This window comes from Corythoichthys intestinalis, chromosome 12 (genome assembly GCF_030265065.1).
Source record: "Corythoichthys intestinalis isolate RoL2023-P3 chromosome 12, ASM3026506v1, whole genome shotgun sequence".
Lineage (NCBI taxonomy): Eukaryota > Metazoa > Chordata > Actinopteri > Syngnathiformes > Syngnathidae > Corythoichthys > Corythoichthys intestinalis.
The window spans coordinates 15,855,236-15,876,343 of NC_080406.1; the positions used below are offsets into that span (position 1 = coordinate 15,855,236).

Consider the following 21,108-nt stretch of genomic DNA (forward strand, 5'->3'; position numbering starts at 1 on the left):
ACAGTAACAAAAACACTATTATTTATCATGTGTGCAAAGTGTGTGTAGTGTACACATAAACGTGGCCCTCTTCTCTACTCATCCTCTAGCCAGTCGCTGAGGCAAACCAACTTATTTACATTTTCTGAGAGTTGTTCCATCTATATTCTTTTTTAATCTGAATTCCCCACCCAGAGGGCCAACATGCTTTTCTTCCATGTTTACATTAAACCGTTACCCAGGCTGCTCACTGCACTTTTGAGTGGTGCGACGGCCCTGGCCGTTTAATTGTTATCTTTTTTGAGACTGTCAGTCAGCTGATCGTCGCGTCCGCCAGCTGGCTGCCTCCCCTACCAACGTGGCGTACTCTGATTGACGCCGGATAGGAAGACGACGTAGCCGCCGCTGATAGGCCACCCGAGGAAGGGTGCCAACTTCCTAGCCGCTGTCAACACTCTGAGAGTTCGCATTTGACAGCATACAGAGGGGAGAACAAGTATTTGATACACTGCCAATGGGAAAACTCATTGGCAGTGTATCAAATACTTGTTCTCCCCACTGTACGTGCCGTGTACCTCCTCTCCTCGCCAGCTGTTTGCTCGCCATTCATTCACCCGTGCATTTGATCGCTACTTTGTTACACTTCCGCTTTTTCGGTGAGGTCTTTTGTGTTCATTCCTTATTGGACCGTTTTTGTTCACCACTGTAAAAAAGAGCACTGCAGCAGTAGGCGTAAACTGCCGTTTTCGTTGGCTGTCTTTATGTTATTTGACTAGAGATGTTCCGATCGATCGGCATTCCAATCGATCGGAACATCTCTGGTCAAATAACCCGATTGGGTCCGACACGTCATTTTCAAAGTATCGGAATCGGCAAAAAAATATCGGCCATGCCTTTTTTAATTTTTTTTTTTTTTTTTTAATTAAATCGTTTTCTAATTGTATTTAACGTTACAGACATAATATGTTAGACTCATCCAGAGTCTTTAGTTTAGGCTTAAGGTAGGGTTATCATATTTATCCCGATAACGCCGGTAATTAATTTTTTAAAAAATGTATCACGTTAAAATATTTAACGCAATTAATGCATGCGTTGCACGGCCAACTCACGCATTTTCGCGCTCAATCTGTAATGGCGCCGGTTTACCTATATAGAGAGATAAAAGGCAACGAAAATGAGCAGAGTAAATTATGGCAGCCTTTGGAGCCTTTTTTTAATTGGCTAAAGCCTTAAAATCCCTCTCCCTACGATTAGAAATATCATGGGAAGCAATGTGGGGAAGCAAAGTAGCAATTGATCTTTTTCTTAACACCTTATGTTATTTCCCAACGCAGAGAAGATATATCAATTGGTAGCACTACGCACAGTCATGGTTCCACTTCCCATCCTGCATTTGGGCATGGCTACAGTATCATTTACTGAAAGCTCAACAAAAACACTAGATGGCAATATTTAGTCACAATATACAAAATCACAAGTTTTTCTATCCGTGGATCCCTCTCACAGAAAGAATGTTAATAATGTAAATGCCATCTTGAGGATTTATTGTCGTAATAAACAAATACAGTATTTATGTACTGTATGTTGAATGTATATATTCGTCCGAGTTTTATTCATTTTTTTCTTAGTGCAGTGCCAAAATGTATATGATCGGGAAAAATTATCGGGAATGATTGGAATTGAATCGGGAGCAAAAAAAAGCAATCGGATCGGGAAATATCGGGATCGGCAGATACTCAAACGATCGGGATCGGATCGGGAGCAAAAAAACATGATCGGAACAACCCTAGCTTATTTCCTTTTTACAATCAGGGTCTACTTAGCGGGTGGGGTTTAAGTGTAGTTTCATTTTGTTTGTTGTTTTGGCCTGGGCTTACGCTGAAGCCAGCTTCTTCCGCATTTTGTGTATTTTGTTAATTTGCGAGTTCGGCTTGTGTGAATAAATTTGTGTCCACTTGCAATTTGTGTGTGCGGCTCGTTTTATGTTACGCCCTTAGCGAGCCATCCGTGGGATGTAACGGGGATTATGGGATGCATAAGCCGGTCATTCCGCGCTTGCATTAAATGCCTCAAATATTTTAACGTGATTAATTCAAAAAATTAATTATCGCACGTTAACGCGCTAAATTTGACAGCACTAGATTATGTCAGAAACTTGTTCGGTACGCCTCCGTTCCGAACCGAGCACCCCGTATCGAAACGGTTCAATACAAATACATGTACAGTTACACCCCTAATACTTACTTGTAGTCTTCGTTGTCTTTCTTTACTTTTGTGGCGTTCACCGAAATAAGCTGCCCATCGAATTGTGCTACTCTGTCGCGCGCACTAAACCGATGCTGTTGGAGGCGGAGTGCACAGCGGGGGCGGGGCAGGGGCACTACTGTGAAGGTGAGGAGCAGCGGCTTGCCTGCCTGTGCATTTGGGACGAAATGCATAACTGATGCTACAAAAATCTAACGATATACTGGCAAGTGGTGTGGCCAGTGGGGTGGCCAACAAATTTATAGGGGGGGCTTGGCCACCCCCTGGTGGCGCCACTGGTTTCGGCGACTACTTCCGCCTTCATCAGAGTGTCACTGATGTTGGTGTGACGTGTCTTTATCAGTTGATGGATGAAGACGTGACTCACCTGTCAGATTTGACAAGTGAGTCACGCCCTCTGCTGACCATTCAGTCTTCCAGGATGCTGGTCCAGGCAGTAGAGAGCATGTAAGCCCCCTCGTCCCTGTTGATGGTCCGCGGGCCCCGCTTGTTTATTTCATTGGCCTCCCTGATCCAGCGCTGATGTTTTTTTTCTTCGGTACAGATGACTCTGGCCTTTTCCCAGTCCATAATTTGATTTTCCCTTTCGCACTGGTCGGTGATGACTGACTTGTGGTGTTCCTGTTGCGCTTGTTTTATTGCCCTTGTTTGTCTTATTGCTGTCTCCTTCTCACACACGTTCTTGTGTTCTGTTTTTCTTGTAATAAAGCTCCTCCCTGTCTCCCCGGTGTATGATTTATTGCATGATGTGCATGGAATTTCATATAAGGAGTTGCGCAAGCGGGCCCGAGGACCATCAACAGGGACGAGGGGGCATACAGGCTCTCTACTACCTTGACCAGCACCCTGAAAGAGTGAATGGTAACCAGTGGACTTGCCAAAACTGCATCAGCTGATAAAGACACGTCTCACCAACATCAGTGACACTCTAATGAAGATGGAAGTAGTCACCGAAACATGTCAGGTAAATAACACAACCTAGAAAATTGTCTGGGATTAAAAAAATAATAATAATTCAACTAAGTTTAAAAAGCCTCGGACAAAAAGTCCACAGAGCCCTCTATTGGCGAATTCCTCATTTACAGTAGGCTGCCTATGTATGGAGGTCGATTTGTGGTCAAATGTGAAAGTAAGAATCCAACAAAATTAACCACATTGAAGCATTAAGGGAATTGCATTGGGATAATTGGGATAGCAATGATAAAAGAGACAGGAAAGGGAAGGCTAAAAGAAAAGTTCAGCGCATAAGTTAACAAAATCTAAAGGGTGGTAAAATTAGAATGAAAGTTAAGCATAAAGTGAGGGTAAAAGTAAAAAATGAATCTAAAGGCAAGGGCAAAAGAAAGGGACAAATGGGCATATTATGTACAATTTATGTGGGAACTGCAGTTTGTATTTTTTTTTCCATCCAAACACAAAACAATCACAGATCAATGCATCCCGAGTTGAAAGGCCTTATATTGCAGCCCCAGCATTTTCTACCATTGACTACCATTCTTATGCCAGTAGTGCTGAGTCCTGTATGTGTGCCTATGTGTGTGTGTTGGGGAGGGCGATTTCATGGGGGGATGCGGTGATAAGGATGTTGAGATCCCCGAGGAGAGGATGGTCCCTGAAAAGAGATGGGAAGCATGTTAAAGGACTAGGCAGGGAGGAAAAACAGAGTTCCATCCTTGAGTTTTTTTTCTTAGGTGAGTTTGACCTACAACATCTGAAGAGTTTGGACAAAGACAAAGAAATCCTGGTGGTTGACTACTTGGCCTGAAAAGTTGGATAGAAGAGGAAGATCCTTTGAAGTCATGTAGCTCCCACTTCAGCTTCTGTTGATCAAGGTTTCATGAGCAACAACTCTCTTTGGCAGGTACGGCCGGCAATGTCAGAGGTCATTCCAGCCTCTGCAGTAGCCCCTTGCAGTAATTGTCTCTCACCGCCTGTTCGTCGTCCATGTACATGTTGTGATTTAAACATACTACCTTCTAAATTTTATCTACTAACATACATCAAATCGTTCTTGTAACATTTGCCTTCTTCAATTTCAATGTGACTTTAAAGCATCGACAATATCGTCAGGTCAATGGAAATGTAATGGCCTGTGAGGTGAAGTGCATGCACCCTAAAAAAAGAGGGAAAAGCCAAAATAAAACCCGTATATTAATGTAAACGATGCACAATAGCCACTTTCTTTTTACTTTGCACTTCACGGAACTGATATTGATATCAAATTTTTTTAAAATAATAAAATAAATATTAAGTGTAGAAAAGTTCACAAGTCTATATCGATATTTTTTTTTTCCTGAAAACAAATATTAATGACACAGAACTGGTGATGTTCACCCATTTCTCCCTGGAAAAAAATACACACTTCTCCTGTTCTAACAGACTTGTCGGGTTGTAAATCTTTAACTGCGTCACACAGCCCATTCAGCTCAACAACCTGCTCGTAACGGAGTCTCTTTCTTATGGCTCGCTCGATTACAACGCCAAGAGCCACGAAGGACTCAAAATTAACTGCCTGAACATTACTTGTTTGAAAAATACAAAGCATTTAGCACTCATTTATTCTCCACTACACATGTAACCCGATTTGTGACAGTCCTTATCATTCCATTTTATATATTGTATATATACGGTATACTGGATATAATATACTCAATATATACAGTGCTGGCCAAAAGTATTGGCACCCCTGCAATTCTTTCAGATAATGTTCAATGTCTCCCAGAAAATGATTGCAATTAAAAATGCTTTTGTAGTAATACCTTCATTTATTTTGCTTGCAATGAAGAAACACAAAAGAAAATTAAAAAAAAAAAAAAATCATTACCATTTTACACAAAACTCCAAAAATGGGCCGGACAAAAGTATTCGCACTAGGGTTGTTCCAATCATGTTTTTTTTCTCCCGATCCGATCCCGATCATTTTAGTTTGAGTATCTGCCGATCCCGATATTTCCCGATCCGATTGCTTTTTTGCTCCCGATTCAATTCCAGTCATTCCCGATCATTTTTCCCGATCATATACATTTTGGCAATGCATTAAGAAAAAAGTGAATAAAACTCGGACGAATATATACATTCAACATACAGTACATAAGTACTGTATTTGTTTATTATGACAATAAATCCTCAAGATGGCATTTACATTATTAACATTCTTTCTGTGAGAGGGATCCACGGATAGAAAGACTTGTAATTCTTAAAGGATAAATGTGACTTTGTATATTGAGACTAAATATTGCCATCTAGTGTATTTGTGTATCTGTCAGTAAATGATACTGTAGCAATTTAACTGTTCTGGCCAAATGCATGATGGGAACCATGACTGCGCGTACTGGTACCAACTGATATACCTTCTCTGCGTTGGGAAGTTAAGAAAAAGATCAATTACTACCTTTCTTCCCCACATTGCGTCCCACGATATTTCTAATCATAGGGAGAGAGATTGTAAGGCTTTAGCCAATTAAAAAAGGCTCCAAAGGCTGCCAAAATTCACTCTACTCATTTTACGCTGCCTTTAAGCTCTATACATAGGTAAAACGGCGCCATTACAGATTGAACAGGACAATGCGTGAGTGGGTCGTGCAGCGCATGCGTTAATTGCGTTAAACATTTTAATGTGATAAATTTTTTTTTTAAATTAATTACCGCCGTTAACGGGATAAATTTGATAACCCTACCTTAAGCCTAAACTAAAGACTCTGGATGAGTTTAACATATTATGTCTGTAACGTTAAATACAATTAGAAAACAATTTAATCAAAAAAATATATATGCATATATGTATATATATATTTAAAAAATGGCATGTCCGTTATTTTTTTTGCCAATTCCGATACTTTGAAAATGACGTGATTGGACCCGATCGATCGGCATCCTGATCGATTGGGACATCTCTAATTGGCACCCTTTGAAAAATCATGTGAATCTTCTCTAATTTGTGGAATTAACAGTACCTGTTACTTACTAGGTGGTGGCAAAAACTAAATTACACTAGCAGCCAGTTTAAATGGATTAAAGTTGACTCAACCTCTGTCCTGTGTCCTTGTGTGTACAACATTGAGCATGGAAAAAAGAAAGAAGAACCAAAGAACTGTCTGAGGACTTGAGAAGCAAAATTGTGAGGAAGCATGGGCAATCTCTTGGCCAGTGTTTTTCAACCGGTTTGCTGCGGCACACTAGTGTGCTGTGAGAGATCGTCAGGTGTTCCGCGAGAAATTATCTAATGTCGCATATGTATATTTAAATATTGGAATGTCCGTAATTGTGCTGGCCCTTGAAGGGGCCATCAGACTGCAGAGTGGTGACGTAGCGGGAAGCAAGCAAGGAGGGAGGAAGAACGGCGTGCCGCTGTTACTTTAATTTTTTCCATTGTTGCTACAATAAAGTGGGAAAGTTATCACTGACTACTCTCCTCTCTATTTCCCCATTCAGGGCTATTACAATATTTTTTAATGTCGTCGGGCGGAGTTGCTGTAGGAAGGAGTAGGTAGAAACTTCTCGGTCGTGTGCAGATGAGCGCAGTTATGCTCGTGTCGCGTTCAAAAACTGCTCGGATTTCTAGCCATCGACGAACTTGTTGTCCGCGACAATGTGGACCCCAGCACGTCTATTGCACATTATTTGGTTAGACTCGTCATGTGTTGATATACTCGGAAGTGTCCTTTCTATTATATCCATAAGTGACGACCGTCAATCCTCCCCCTGTGTTTTATTCCAACACATTGTCAAGGACAGCAAAATTCATTATGTTTCCACTCTGCAGAAATGCCCGCCCTTAAACTTAAGCGTATGACCAGACTGAATTGTCATGTCTCTTCTACATGGCAAATGTCAGACTCGCTTTTTTCACCCGATTCCAATCTTCTGAAAAATGGCACGATCAGCATGATTTGCGATCACGTGATCGGATCGCGGACATTCTTAAATGAGAGCCTTTCAAAAATGTTATCAAAAGCAAAGTGCCCAGTACATCAATTTCGAAAAATGTATTGTTAAAATGTGAAATGCCTGCAACACATGTCAGTTCTTTCAACTAAAATAGATTTAAATGGAGCAGAATTCTGAAAAATGACATCAGCGTTTAATGGTTCTCAGCAAGTGTTATTTTACAGCTGTAAAGATGATTGATGGATATTCTTGGAGGTTGTTAGTTTGACAATCAAATCTGACATCTTGACATTCAATGGCAGCAAAATAACATTTATATGTTTTGCATTTTCACCTAATGTGAACATCAAGGCAAGGGAAAAAAATAAACTCATAGAATCAATTCATTTCTCACCACCTATTCTGTTCAGGGTCATAGGTGGGATGGATTCTATTCCAATTGACATGGCGGATTTGCTAGTTTATCCGCGGACTTGGTCACTGGTCCATCACAGACAGTGTAGGGAAGCTACCTGAAAAATGTAGCAAGATAAATTGCTGGACAACATTAGAGCTATGCACAAGAGAAGAGTTTCTACTTAACATACAATGAACTTCCACTTAGATTTTGGTTAATTCTCAATTAATAAACTCTGCTTAGTTAATTCTTTATTTTTTTGAGTAATTTTGAAACGTGATTGGAATGAACATGCATGAACAATAAAAGCTCAATTCCTGGATTGGGTGTGCTCTGCTCTGGCACGGTAGCCGAATCAAGGATGCATTCATTATTATGTGCGTCTTTCCACACAATGAATCCGCTGCGGAGCCGCTCCGGCGGTCGAATCCGAAGATATGCAAGCACTACTTTAGACAGACATCCCAGAAAAAACGCAATTCAGTGCAGCACGAGCAGCAACAGAAGTTGTATTTGGCTATAGAGTGAAATGCCTTCTTAATTTTAAAATGAAGTAAATAAGTTAGAGGAACGGAGTGAATAAGTGCAGTATTTTCTGTCTTGCCATTACATGTGGAATATTTACAAATTATATGAAAAAAAATCATGTCTTATTTAATGTACGGTAATAACTCATTCATTACGTTAGGTTGGTTCCAACACCAGCTGCGACGGGGATATCTGTGAAGTAGGGACACTGTTTCTGCGGGATCAATTTACGTATTTTTAGCACAATAAAGCGCACCTATTTGTTTGTTAAAAATCAAAACGTGGACACTCCGATGAAAACGGAAGTAGGTGCCGAAACGTCAGGTAATTGTAGACAAAATGAACTCAATACAATTGCTTTTAACATTTGAACACGGCAAGGCAAGGCAAGGCAAATTTATTTATATAGCACAATTCAACACAAGGCAATTCAAAGTGCTTTACATCACATGACGATCATAAAAATTACATTTAAATCAATGCAACGTAAAAACCAAGACAATCAAAATCGGAAATAAAATTATACATAAAGATCGCATTTAATCACAAATAGAATAAAAATAAATAAATAAAAATAAAACAAAAACTACTACTCCTAATAATAATTGAAATCAGCAAAGGAGATAAGCACAAGAGGAATAGAAAGCAAGTAGATTGACATATATAGACAGTTATGGATATGCAGTGCTAAACAAAAGCGTTTTTAGCCCTGATTTAAAAGAGCTAACAGTTTGAGCATACTTCAGACGTTCAGGTAACTTGTTCCAGAGGTGAGGAGCATAATAACTAAATGCTGCCTCACCCTGCTTGGTTCTTGTTCTTGGAACATGCAGAAGACCGGTTCCAGACGACCTTAGGGGTCTAGATGTCTCATAGGAATCTAACAAGTCAAGCATGTATTTTGGTCCAAGACCATTAAGTGTTTTGTAGATGAGCAGTAGTATTTTATAGTCTATCCTTTGACTCACTGGAAGCCAGTGTAGCGATTTCAAAACCGATGTAATGTGGTCCAGTTTCCTTGTATTTGTGAGGACTCTGGCTGCAGCATTCTGTACTAGCTGCAGCTTCCTGACTGATTTTTTTTTTATCAAGACCTGTAAATATACCGTTGCAATAGTCCAATCTGCTGAAAATGAATGCATGCATAAGTTTTTCCATGTCTTGTCGAGTCAGAAGCCCCTTAATTCTGGTTATATTTTTTAGGTGGTAATAAGCGGATTTAGTGACGGACTTAAGATGGCTATCAAATTTTAGGTCTGACTCTGAGTCAATAATTACGCCAATGTTTCTGACTTGATTTGTAGCTGTAAGTGACATTGTGCTAAGTTGCCTGCTTATCTTTGACCTTTCCTTTTTTGGCCCAAAAATGATCACCTCTGTGTTCTCCACATTTAACTGGAGAAAATTCTGACACATCCATTCATTGATTTGATGAATGCATTTACTCAGGGAGACTAAGGGACTATAATCATGTGGGGACACAGAAATGTACAGTTGTGTGTCATCTGCATAGGCGTGATAGGAGATGTCATACTGTTCCATTATCTGAGCTAACGGAAGCATATAGATGTTAAATAAGAGTGGTCCAAGAATTGACCCTTGAGGGACTCCACACGTGAATAAGGTTCGTTCTGACTGATGGTTTCTGATTGACACAAAGAAATCTCTATCATGTAGATAGGATGTGAACCACTGAAGAATAGTGTCAGTAAGCCCTACCCACTGTTCCAATCTGCTGAGTAGTATGTTGTGATCAACCGCGTCAAATGCGGCGCTGAGATCCAATAGTAACAGAACAGATAATTTGTCTGCATCGGTATTCCAACAAATATCATTTAGGACTTTGATAAGCACGGTCTCGGTACTGTGTTGTGGCCGAAATCCAGACTGAAATGAGTTAAAAAGATTGTTTTGCATCATAAATCAATCAATCAATCAAATTTATTTATATAGCCCTTTACAAAAACCCGAAAGGCCCTCAAAGTGCTTTACAACAAAACATGGCTCAAGATAAATAAAAGGCAGGAAAATATTATACAATGACATTTAAAAAATAAAGTAAAACAAAGAGCGCATCACAATAAAAGTCCAGCAAGTAAAACAATAAAACCGATAAAATCGAAAAACATTTAAAAAAAAGTCCTTAAGCTAATAAAACCAGGCTATCCTAATCTTTGTAAAAGGCGAGTCTAAAAAGGTGCGTTTTTAGCCGAGACTTAAAAAGACCTACATCCGTGGTGGTGCGGATTTTGGAGGGAAGGCTGTTCCACAGCCTGGGGGCAGCAACCGCAAAGGATCGGTCTCCCCACTGTTTAAGTTTTGACCTCTGAACATCTAAAAAAAGCTGGCCGGTCGAGCGAAGAGTTCTGCCAGAGTTACGAAAAGTTAAAATTTCCGATAGATATGATGGAGCCTGGCCATAAATAGAATTAAAAACAAACAGTAAAAGTTTGAAATCAATTCTAAAATGGACTGGAAGCCAGTGGAGTGATGATAGCACGGGGGTAATATGCTCACGTCTAGGTGTACCTGTTAAAAATCGAGCAGCAGCATTTTGAACAAGTTGCAGCCGAGAAATCGAGGACTTGGGTAGGCCAACATAAAGTGCATTGCAGTAGTCCAGCCTTGAACTTATAAAAGCGTGAATTGCTTTTTCAAGGTCGTGGCGACTAAGAAAAGGCTTTACTTTGGCTAAGAGACGGAGCTGGAAAAAACTTGCTCTTACAACAGAACTAATCTGCTTTTCAAAGTTAAGCCTGCTATCGAATATCACTCCGAGATTTTTAACGTGCGTCTTAAAAATGTCAGCCGGAGCACCAGAGTTGGGCTCAAGGGCTTTCATCATGGAAGGTGTGCCAAAAGTAATAAATTCAGTTTTGCTCTCGTTAAGGTGTAAAAAGTTTTGTGCAAGCCACTGCTTCACATCAGATATGCACTCCATCAATTTAGCAAGAGCAGTTTTTTTGTTAGGTCTCAGGGGCAGATAAAGCTGCAGGTCATCAGCATAAAAATGAAAAGTGATATTATGTTTTTTTATAATTGATCCTAAAGGTAGGAGATAAAGCGCAAAAAGAACAGGCCCTAAAATAGAGCCTTGCGGTACCCCGCAAGACAGAGAAGATTGTGAGGAGGAAAATTCCCCAATCATTACCGAGAATGTTCTATGTTGTAAATACGATTTAAACCATTTTAAAGCGTTACCACGGATACCTATGAAATGTTCTAAACGAGATACAAGGACTGAATGGTCAACTGTATCGAATGCTGCTAAAAGTCTGGATCTGTTCGAACACAACCCTTTCGATAATTTTCCACAGGAATGTCAGATTTGATATTGGCCTGTAATTGCTAATGGTTGAGGCATCCAGATTAGGTTTTTTTAGGAGAGGTTTTATTACTGCAGTTTTTAAAGTCTGTGGAAACTCTCCTGTTTGGAGAGAAGTATTTATTATGTCATGTCTGAAGTATGTCTGGGGCTATGCAATGAAAAACAGTTTTGAAAAAGTTTGAAGGAAGGATGTCAAGGCAGCATGTTGTGGGCTTTAATTTTGACACAATTTCTGTTAAAGTGGCATAGTCCAAGAGATTAAACTGTCTAAGATTGACGTGGGGGACATTTTGGGAGGCGTTTAGTTTAACAATTGTTAATCTGGAGTTGCACACAGTCTGTCTAATCTTTAGTACTTTGTGTGTAAAGAATGCTGCGAAATCATTACAGGACACCTCAGATGCCAATTCCTGAGGTGCTGATGCTTGTGGGTTTGTCAGTTTGTCAACAACAGAAAATAGTGTGCGAGTATTGTTGGTGTTTCTACTAATGATCTCTGAAAAATATGACTGTCTAGCATTTTTCAGTTCCTGGTTGTATTTGCGAAGAATTTCTTTGTAGATATCATAAAAAACTAGGAGTTTGTTTTTTCGCCATCTGCGTTCTGCTCGTCTACAATCTTGCTTTTGTTTTAAAGCTAGTATGGCCTTTCTCCAGGGTGACCTCTTCTTTCTTGACAAATTTTTTGTCTTAATCGGGGCAATAGTGTCAATTACAGTCATCACACTGGAACTGAAACTATTTACAAGTTCTTCCACTGGAGCTGTTGTAGGGGTTAATAGTGAGGCATAAGCCTGTGTGAATGACGCACAAGTGTTGAACAGATAAAATAATGTTTGTTTTCAGATTTGTCATATATATACAGTGCATTTTTATAAATCCGACGAAGTCGTGAATCCGCCATTGTCAAACCTCAAAGTAAGCAGGAATTACTGAAATTGATGAAATATGTATTATGCATGTACTGTAATACTTTTAAGAAATTCTGTTGAGAGAGAATGAACTATCTGGCTTTGAGAAGAAGCAAACTTTTAACATTTGTGTTACCACGTGTTAAAACAACAAAGTAATCTGTGCATTCAGTGATTTTAAGGACTATGTTTGTTTTATTTTAATGTATCATGTATGTGCCACTGCACCTATTTTCTATAATACTTGCAAAATTTTAGTTTTACTGATTATTCAACTAAAGTTACTCAAGTTAAAGTTTGATTTTACACATCTACCAAGGATGTTGTATGTGCAGTTCCTGTCATATATTCTTTTGAATTCCCAAAATATCCAAGTTTCATATTATACAAATTTACTAAGGATCGCATATGTGGTCTGTGTGTCACATGCTTTACATACAAGTTCCAGATGAAACATACAGTATAACAAATTTATAAATTTTATATATTTTTTTTCCATATGGGGTGTGTTCCCAAATTATACAGGTTTCATATCGTACAAATTTACTAAGAATCATATATGTGGTTTGATAGTCATATACTTTACACACAAGTTCCATATAAAACATTTATGAAATTTATAAATTTGATATATCTTTTCCATTTCCTTTTCTTTTAGCACCTTTCCACCTTCTTAAGGTATTCAAAGCGCTTCACATTATATCTTCATCAACCTACTGGGGACGCAGCACCAGGAGCAACGTGCGGTTCAGTATCTTGCTCAAGGAAACTTAGACAAGTTCATCAAGGCGGAAAATCGAGCCTACAACCTCCGGGTGGGGCAGCGACTACTCTACCACAGATAGTTGAAGTGTTCTTCATTCCAGTTCAGCATTCCAATTTAGAGCCTTAGCTGTATGGAACAGATGATTGAAATGTTGTACTATATTTACCCTCAATCTTTGAAATGCACTGATTCTCTAGATCAGGGGTGGGCAAACAAGTCCTCAGGGGCCGTAGTGGCTTCTGGTCTCTGCTCCAACTGATCCAGCACAAACAGTTTAACCCGGAGGTCAGCAATCAGTGTTGTGAAAGCCGCATGCGGCTCTTTAGCGCTGCCCTAGTGGCTCCCTGGAGCCTTTTCAAAAACGTTTGAAAATTGAAAAAGATAAGGGAGGGAAATATACTAGTATTTTTTGTTTTGATATGGTTTCTGTAGGAGGACAAAGATGACACAAACATTTTTAATGTTTTCCAATGCCGTAAAAATGTGTAGAAAAAATATTAAATTTCAATATTTCTGTCATTGAAGATTTGCGCCATAGCCTGCGACACACGTTTCTATCAGCAGGGCGAGATGCCAGGCAGGTGGGTATTGTAAACAAACCGGCGGCTGTGTGATGGTCCATGGATCCGAAAGGGAAAAGAGAAAAATAACTGAGGAGAACAGAGGATTCTGCGTTTCTTGGACTGAATCATTTGCATTCACTGCCAATGCGGAGGGATTGCCTGAATGTTTACTTTGTGGAGAGAAGTTGTCAAAAAACAAAAAGAGCAAGGGGAAGGCATGCTACATTTGAAGCCGAGTTCCCAGTCGGGAGTGAGAGAAAAAGTGGGATTACATTACTACTGAAGAACTTAGAGGAGCACAAAAATAGATTTAAGAAGTAGTTTGCACTGCCAAACTCCACTACTGCTGCAAGTTTTGTTGCAACCCGGGAGATAATAAAGCACGGGAAACGGTTCACAAATGGTGGGTACATGAAGGAGACATTCATCAACATATCAGAACACCTATTTGCAGACTTCAAAAACAAAACCGAGATAATAAAGAATATCAAAGACATGCCCAGATAAGGGGCCTGTTATGCATGTTCCATTTTGTTGATTTTAAAAACCTCAAAATAAAAATGACATCAAAAATAGGATTTCTTTATTGCACTTCTTTAATTTCATATGAACAATGAAACAACTCAATAATATAGTAATGAAGTTAAACATGGTGGCATCATACATCAGTCACGTGGTGCGTCGGATGCTCTGCAGGGAAAACAAAAATTATGAAGGCTTATTATGTACCGTAATTTTCGGACTATAAGCCGCTACTTTTTTCCTTCATTTTAAATCATGCGGCTTATAGTCCAGTGCGGCTTATCTGTTGATTTATTTGGGTTAATAGGTGACACTTCATTTGACAGCAGCGTCATAAGACTGTCATAATTATGATATGACACTATCATGGGCATTACTGAATGCCTGTGTCATTAAGTGTCATCCAGCAAATTATGTCACTAACCCCATATATGTCCAGCATGGATCTTTTACATCCATTCAAAAGTGAAATAATTTGCCGGATAACACTAAATAACGTCTGTTATAAGCATTCATTAATGCTTATAACAGTTTCATGTCATAATTATGATTGTCTAATGACAGTCTTATGGCACCACTGTCAAATAAAGTGTTACCAAATACTATAACTAGCAGTTAATGAAACAAGCGAAACAGTCACTGAAAAAATAATTACCACAGAACATGAATTTTGATTTGTTATTTACATCTATAGCGCTGCAATGCATGTTAGGAGGCATGTTGGACAACAACAGCGTTGACAGCAGATGGCAGCAGAGGTTGACTGTCTACCCCAAGGGAGCAGTGATGGCCATATGAAGCGTCTTGAAGCAATAAATTATTGCAGCCAATTGGTTCAAAGCTTCATGGTGGTTCATTTGGTCTTACGACAGTCATATGATGCCACTGTTAAATAGTGTTACCGGTTAATATCTTTTGGTGTAAATATCCCATAATACACTGAGGACAGTTGCGGCTTATAGTCCAGTGCGGCTTATCTCTGAAAAAATGCAGTTTTCGTGCCAAATTCGGTGGGTGGCGGCTTATAGTTAGGTGCGCCTTATAGTGCGAAAATTATGGTATTTTTAGCCAAGTTAGTCATTTTGATAGTACGCTAATAAAGCTAATAAAGATACATGTGTTGCCTTCATTATTAGGCTTATTTAAGGCTTTTATTTTTTGCAGCTCCAGACATATTTGTTTTTGTGTTTTTGGTCCAATATGGCTCTTTCAACATTTTGGGTTGCCGACCCCTGGTTTAACCAATGACGGTTCTGCTGAAACAAGAAGATCCTGACTGCGATCAAGTGATTACACTTGCAAGACACTAGATTGGTTAAAAGGTTTCCTCCTGATGGGTTGGAAAAGAAATCCGCACCCACTGCAGACCTTAGTGGAATAATTTGCCCACCCCTGCTCTAGATGTTGTACAACTGTAAAGCATGTCAGCAAAACAAAAGTTTTCAGAATGGTTGTCTTTTTATCAGGCAAATATGTAGCTTCAGGCTTTGTTCCCAAAAACAGTTTTAAAAAATTTTAGGGATTCTGATAATCTGTAGCAATGGAATAATAAACAGAATCAGATCAGCAAGCAAGTTTGCACGGTATGCCGACAAAATGAATTTCATTGTCGATTTGGATCCCTACAAACTTCAACAAACTGGACTGATGATCAGATGGTACTTCCGAGCATGACTTTCTGTAAATCGATCTTTTCAATTATCTGATTATCCACACATGCCCATTATGTTAACTAAAGGACATTCCAATTTACAAGGGGATGGAAGGATGCGACAGGCTTGTGTCAGGCTGGATTTGTGATGTGTGTTTATCTTTATCAATTGCGACCGGGAGGTCATGAGAAGAAAGGATCTTCACTCACAGACTCTTAAAGCCTAAATTACACCCTTGGATCAAAATATAATGTGCACACTGTTCGTGCATTGCAGGTCTGGAGAGTGTTGTTTTCATGTGGCTTCACTGTTGTTATGTGTCGTGGCTGCCACTAAACTAAGGAAAGTACCACTGTGACCCAGCAACGAGCCCACTGGATGCTTTCGACAGCCAAAACATCTGTGCTTTACTTCATCTAGTACATTAAATATGGTGTTGCTGCCACTAGACTAAAAGAAAGTGCCACTGTGACCCAGCAAGCAGTCCACTGAATGCTTCTGACACACAAAGCATCTGTGTTTTACTTTATCTTGTACATTAAAGAAGCAAGTAGACGAAAAGATAGAGGCTGGTGATGAAGCTGCCATTTGACAGGAGTGTAAGAAATCACAAAGGGAAGTAACAGCCATTCCCACGCATATACTGTAGATATGCTTCATTCTAAAAGGCAAGAAGCTTTTTTATAAAAGTCATAAGGAGAAAAAGTTTTATGGTTCATTTGAGTAGGTTTAGTCTGAAGTAGTGCTGCAATGACTCATAGATTAACTCGAGTAATTCGATTCGAAAAAAGCTTTGAATTAAATTGGGCTGCTTCAAGTATTCGTTTGATTTGAGTCGCGTTGTAATAGTTTGTTTTGAAAGTGTTTGCATTTAGTTATATTAATTTGGTTGGATACACTGCCTTCTGGTGGCACAGTGAATATGACACAACTCGTTTATCTCTTAAGACCAACATACGGTAAATGTTTGTTTAAGCTAATGTTTTTTTATGTATTCGTAATTTAGTTCATAGGTATATTTAGCCGTTTTAGGTGTTTGAACGATTTAAGAGCATTGTAAAAAAGGTTGGCACTTTATAGGGTTTAAGCTAGCGGACTTTTGCTATGCAAGTTAGCCAATTGGTCTCTTGTACACCTCAAATTCTCATTTATTTATTTTTATTATACTGTTTGAGGCTAAGTTCAGGCATCTTAATTTATTTTTAAATGAAAGTAAATTCCTGCATAGTTTAAAGGAACACTCGGGAATTTTATTTTGTATTCACATTTAATGTTCTTTTGAAAGTGCAATCTTAGCAAGTCTTTGTTTTACATCTCCTAAAATTTATTGTGCAACGCATTAAATGTTCCTCATCTGATTACTCAATTATTCAAACTGAATGGGTGATAGATTATTCGACTACTAAAATAATCGATAGCTGCAGCCCTAGTCTGAAAACTTTGGTATTCAATTATGTTTCTTTTTGTGCTCTGCGTGTCAAACCAGCTGAACAGGACAGATTTCTAAATGAAGAAAAAGTTGCTTGCCATGCCACCCAAAAAAACTAACAATATAAACATAATGTATACAAAACTTACAGTAATATTTATGTGAAGAGTAAAAAAACACAGAAAAAACAGACTTCCCTGCAATCAAAATACATTTTATGAAGAAAAAAAAATACATTTGTTTACTTTGAATCACTTGTACTTAAATACACAGGGAATAATTAAGTTTTCTTATGGCTAAGGGAATAAGTGATGTGGTAAGGATTTGTTTTTTAATTTGAAACCTGGGCTTTTATTTTGAAACTACGCCGGAAGCTGAATAGCCGGAAGCATTGGCTAGATTTTAGTTTCGGTTCATACATACCTGACAAAAAGAGACATGACAGGTCTGTATAATTTTCTAAAGTTACTTTAATGAACTTTGTTAAATTGCTGTGTTCGAAAACCATGAACATTTTGTATATTTGCACTAAAATCAGCGTCACTTTCGTATATGCAATTGTCCGACATGTTTACTTCCTTACTTTTGGTGTCGGCCAGGATATACCTGTACTTGTTACGGGAGATAGCTTCTCTTTTTTTGGGCACATAAGAATGGATGACTATTAAGTTTCAGAGTAACCTTGCTATTTTACATTTTTGACATCTGTAATTCTCACTGTATTGCTATACGTTGCTGACGAAACGCAACATTTTATTTTCATACTTCTGTGCGGAATTGTCTGGTAACCTTTTGAAAATGTTATTAGTTTAGGTTTTTTGTTTTGTTTGTTTGTTCCATGTGTTGATATTATTAACAATTTATCACCATAGGAGAAATAATCTTTATTTGAGGTAGGTATTCTAGGAAAAAATGTGTACAAACGAACTACAGTACTAGGTGGTTAGAAATAAGGTAATGAATCCAACCACCGGCTCACCCCTTTAAAGCAGGGGTCTCCAAACCGGTCCTCAAGGGCCGCTGTGCGTCCTGGTTTTTGTTCCAACCGATCGAGCACCAACAGTTTAACCAGTTAAGTTTCTACTAAAACAAGCAGCACCTGACTGCAATCAACTGATTACACTTTTAAGACACCAGATTGGTGCAAAAGTGTTGTCTTGTTTTGTTGGAATGAAATCCTGCGCCCACTACGGCCCTATGTGGAATAGTTTGGAGACCACTAAAAGCTTAAATGCTATAAAACTCTACTTTTTTTTGGGGGGGGGGGGGGGGGGGGTTACAATGCTCTTAACAAATGGTGCAGACACATATTCCTACAAAAAACGGCAAAAAATACCTATAAACTAAATAACGAATGCATTAAAAAACCATAGTTTGGTGTAAAAGCAACACAGCTCATCACCCTGAACACACCATCCCCACTGTCAAACATGGTGGTGGCAGCATCATGGTTTGGGCCTGCTTTTCTTCAGCAGGGACAGGGAAGATGGTTAAAATTGACGGGAAGATGGATGCAGCCAAATACAGGAACATTCTGGAAGAAAACCTGTTGGTATCTGCACAAGACCTGAGACTGGGACGGAGATTTATCTTCCAACAGGACAATGATCCAAAACATAAAGCCAAATCTACAATGGAATGGTTCAAAAATAAACATATCCAGGTGTTAGAATGGCCAAGTCAAAGTCCAGACCTGAATCCAATCGAGAATCTGTGGAAAGAGCTGAAGACTACTGTTCACAAACACTCTCCATCCAACCTCACTGAGCTCGAGCTGTTTTGCAAGGAAGAATGGGCAAGAATGTCAGTCTCTTGATGTGCAAAACTGATAGAAACATACCCCAAGCGACTTGCAGCTGTAATTGGAGCAAAAGGTGGTGCTACAAAGTATTAACGCAAGGGGGCCGAATAATATTGCACGCCCCACTTTTCAGTTTTTTATTTGTTAAAAAAGTTTAAATTATCCAATAAATGTTGTTCCACTTCACGATTGTGTCCCTCTTGTTGTTGATTCTTGACAAAAAAATAAATTTCATATCTTTATGTTTGAAGCCTGAAATGTGGCGAAAGGTTGCAAGATTCAAGGGGGCCGAATACTTTTGCAAGGCACTGTAAGACAGTGTTTTTTTTCATTGAAATAACACTGAAAAAGTAGGGGTCGTCTTATATTCGCGGTCTAGACATTATACCCATTCACGACGCTAGATGGCGCCAGATATCATTGAAGCGATGTTGTGTCATGACAGATCACAGCTACTCTCAAGTTTAACCAGTTTGCATTATTTTATTGCAATGTTTTTCCTTATTCAGATTTGTTTCAAGACTACAGTTTGTTAGACCTCACTTTGATGGTTAATGCAGTTATTAGAGCTGGGAATCTTTGGGCACCTAATGATTCGATTACGATTACGATTCAGAGGCTCCGATTCGATTATAAAACGATTATTGATGCACCCCCCTCCTTTTTTTTTCTCTCTCTTTTTTTTTTTTTTTTAATGTTTTGTACATTAGTTCCAAAATTGTTCAAAAATACTCTCAGGCTAAACCACACTACTATTTCAGTATCAAGTTAACATATAGCAGTAAACAAATATACAAAAATAACATTAAATAAAAAACTCCAGTCCCCATTCTGTATCAGCAGCTTTAAACTACATTCAATTAATTTAATGTTGTGAATCAGCCATTAAATTTGTTAAAATTGCTCCCGTTATTCCATAATTTCCCTTTTGTCTACTTTCGACATGTGAAAGTTTTAAAACTATTGTAAAGATAGAGTCAATTAAATATTTTACCGATTTAGGAGTATTTTAGATAAAAAGTTAATTAGGTTTGCTTGGAAGGTTCGCTACAACAGCCTTGCAGGGAAGTGTACTGCTTTAAGATGGCGGCCATTTATAACTCCCGCATCTAGCTTTTTGTCGATGTGCTGCTAACACTACCAAATCTATAATGCATCTAGTCCTATATAAATGATATCCACCGTGACATTATACGGATGTACTTTTCTAGCAGCTTTTCGGCAGCAGTCAGGTATGTTGTTGTGTTTTTTTATCTCGTTGCATGAGTTGAGCTAGAGCCGTGAGTTGAGCATTGGCATTACCCGACGGGCCGGGTAATGGGAAGCATGATGTTTAGCTACTCTCGCTCCGTTCCGTCCCGAACACCGCGCAGCGCGCTGAGTGTTGTGTACTTCCGCTTTACTTCGCATACTTTAATAATCGGAATTTGGATGTTTGTGAATCGTTCTCGAATCATCCACGGCCGAATCGCGAATAATCTAAGAATCGGAAATTTTGCACACCTCTAGCAGTTATTGAAATTTTGTTGTCTTATCACAATAGATTGGTTTATTTACATTTCAAAAACCATAAGCCATTCATTTACGAATGTAATTGCACTTTAGTTTACATATTTAAATGTTCAGATATTAAGATTTGAATGAGGCAAAATAACATTCTTTTTCTCTCAAATATATTTTTATAATCATTTGTTTCAGATGTACCGTATTATTTTCTGTATAAAAATTAATTTAGTGCTCAAAAGTCTTTTTTCAAACTTGAGTCATGAAAAAGAGGGGGTCGTCTTATAATCAGGGCCGTCTTATATTCGGGCCAATACGGTATCTTCTTGATACCTGTAGATAAAGAAATGCTAAGGAGAGGGAAAAAAACGTAGTCATTCTAGACATGTTTTTTTCTTGTGGAGCCCTTTTTACAGCTGCTATCATCTCCCATTCCTCCTTTAAATGAGCAACGTCATGGCTTTCTAGTGCAACAATTAAAACTACATCTCTTTGCAATGCAGACGATTAATTTCTATCTACGAAGAGCCTCGCTGTTTTCTTCCATAAACAGTGCTACATCAGCACTTCCAAATAA

The 21,108-nt window shown here is 38.8% G+C and overlaps 1 protein-coding gene across 2 annotated transcripts in view; it reads left to right on the plus strand.

The window, feature by feature from the left end:
* The first annotated feature begins 17,596 nt into the window (after positions 1-17,596).
* parp4 (poly (ADP-ribose) polymerase family, member 4) overlaps positions 17,597-21,108 on the plus strand; it is an 80,526-nt gene continuing 77,014 nt past the window's right edge. Inside the window, exon 1 of one of the 2 annotated variants that reach the window (XM_057852816.1) lies at positions 17,597-17,672. In XM_057852816.1, the coding sequence (XP_057708799.1) occupies positions 17,666-17,672 (7 nt within the window). In that variant the 5' untranslated portion in view covers positions 17,597-17,665. The remainder of the gene's footprint in view (positions 17,673-21,108) is intronic. The other variant, XM_057852817.1, reaches the window with a different exon arrangement.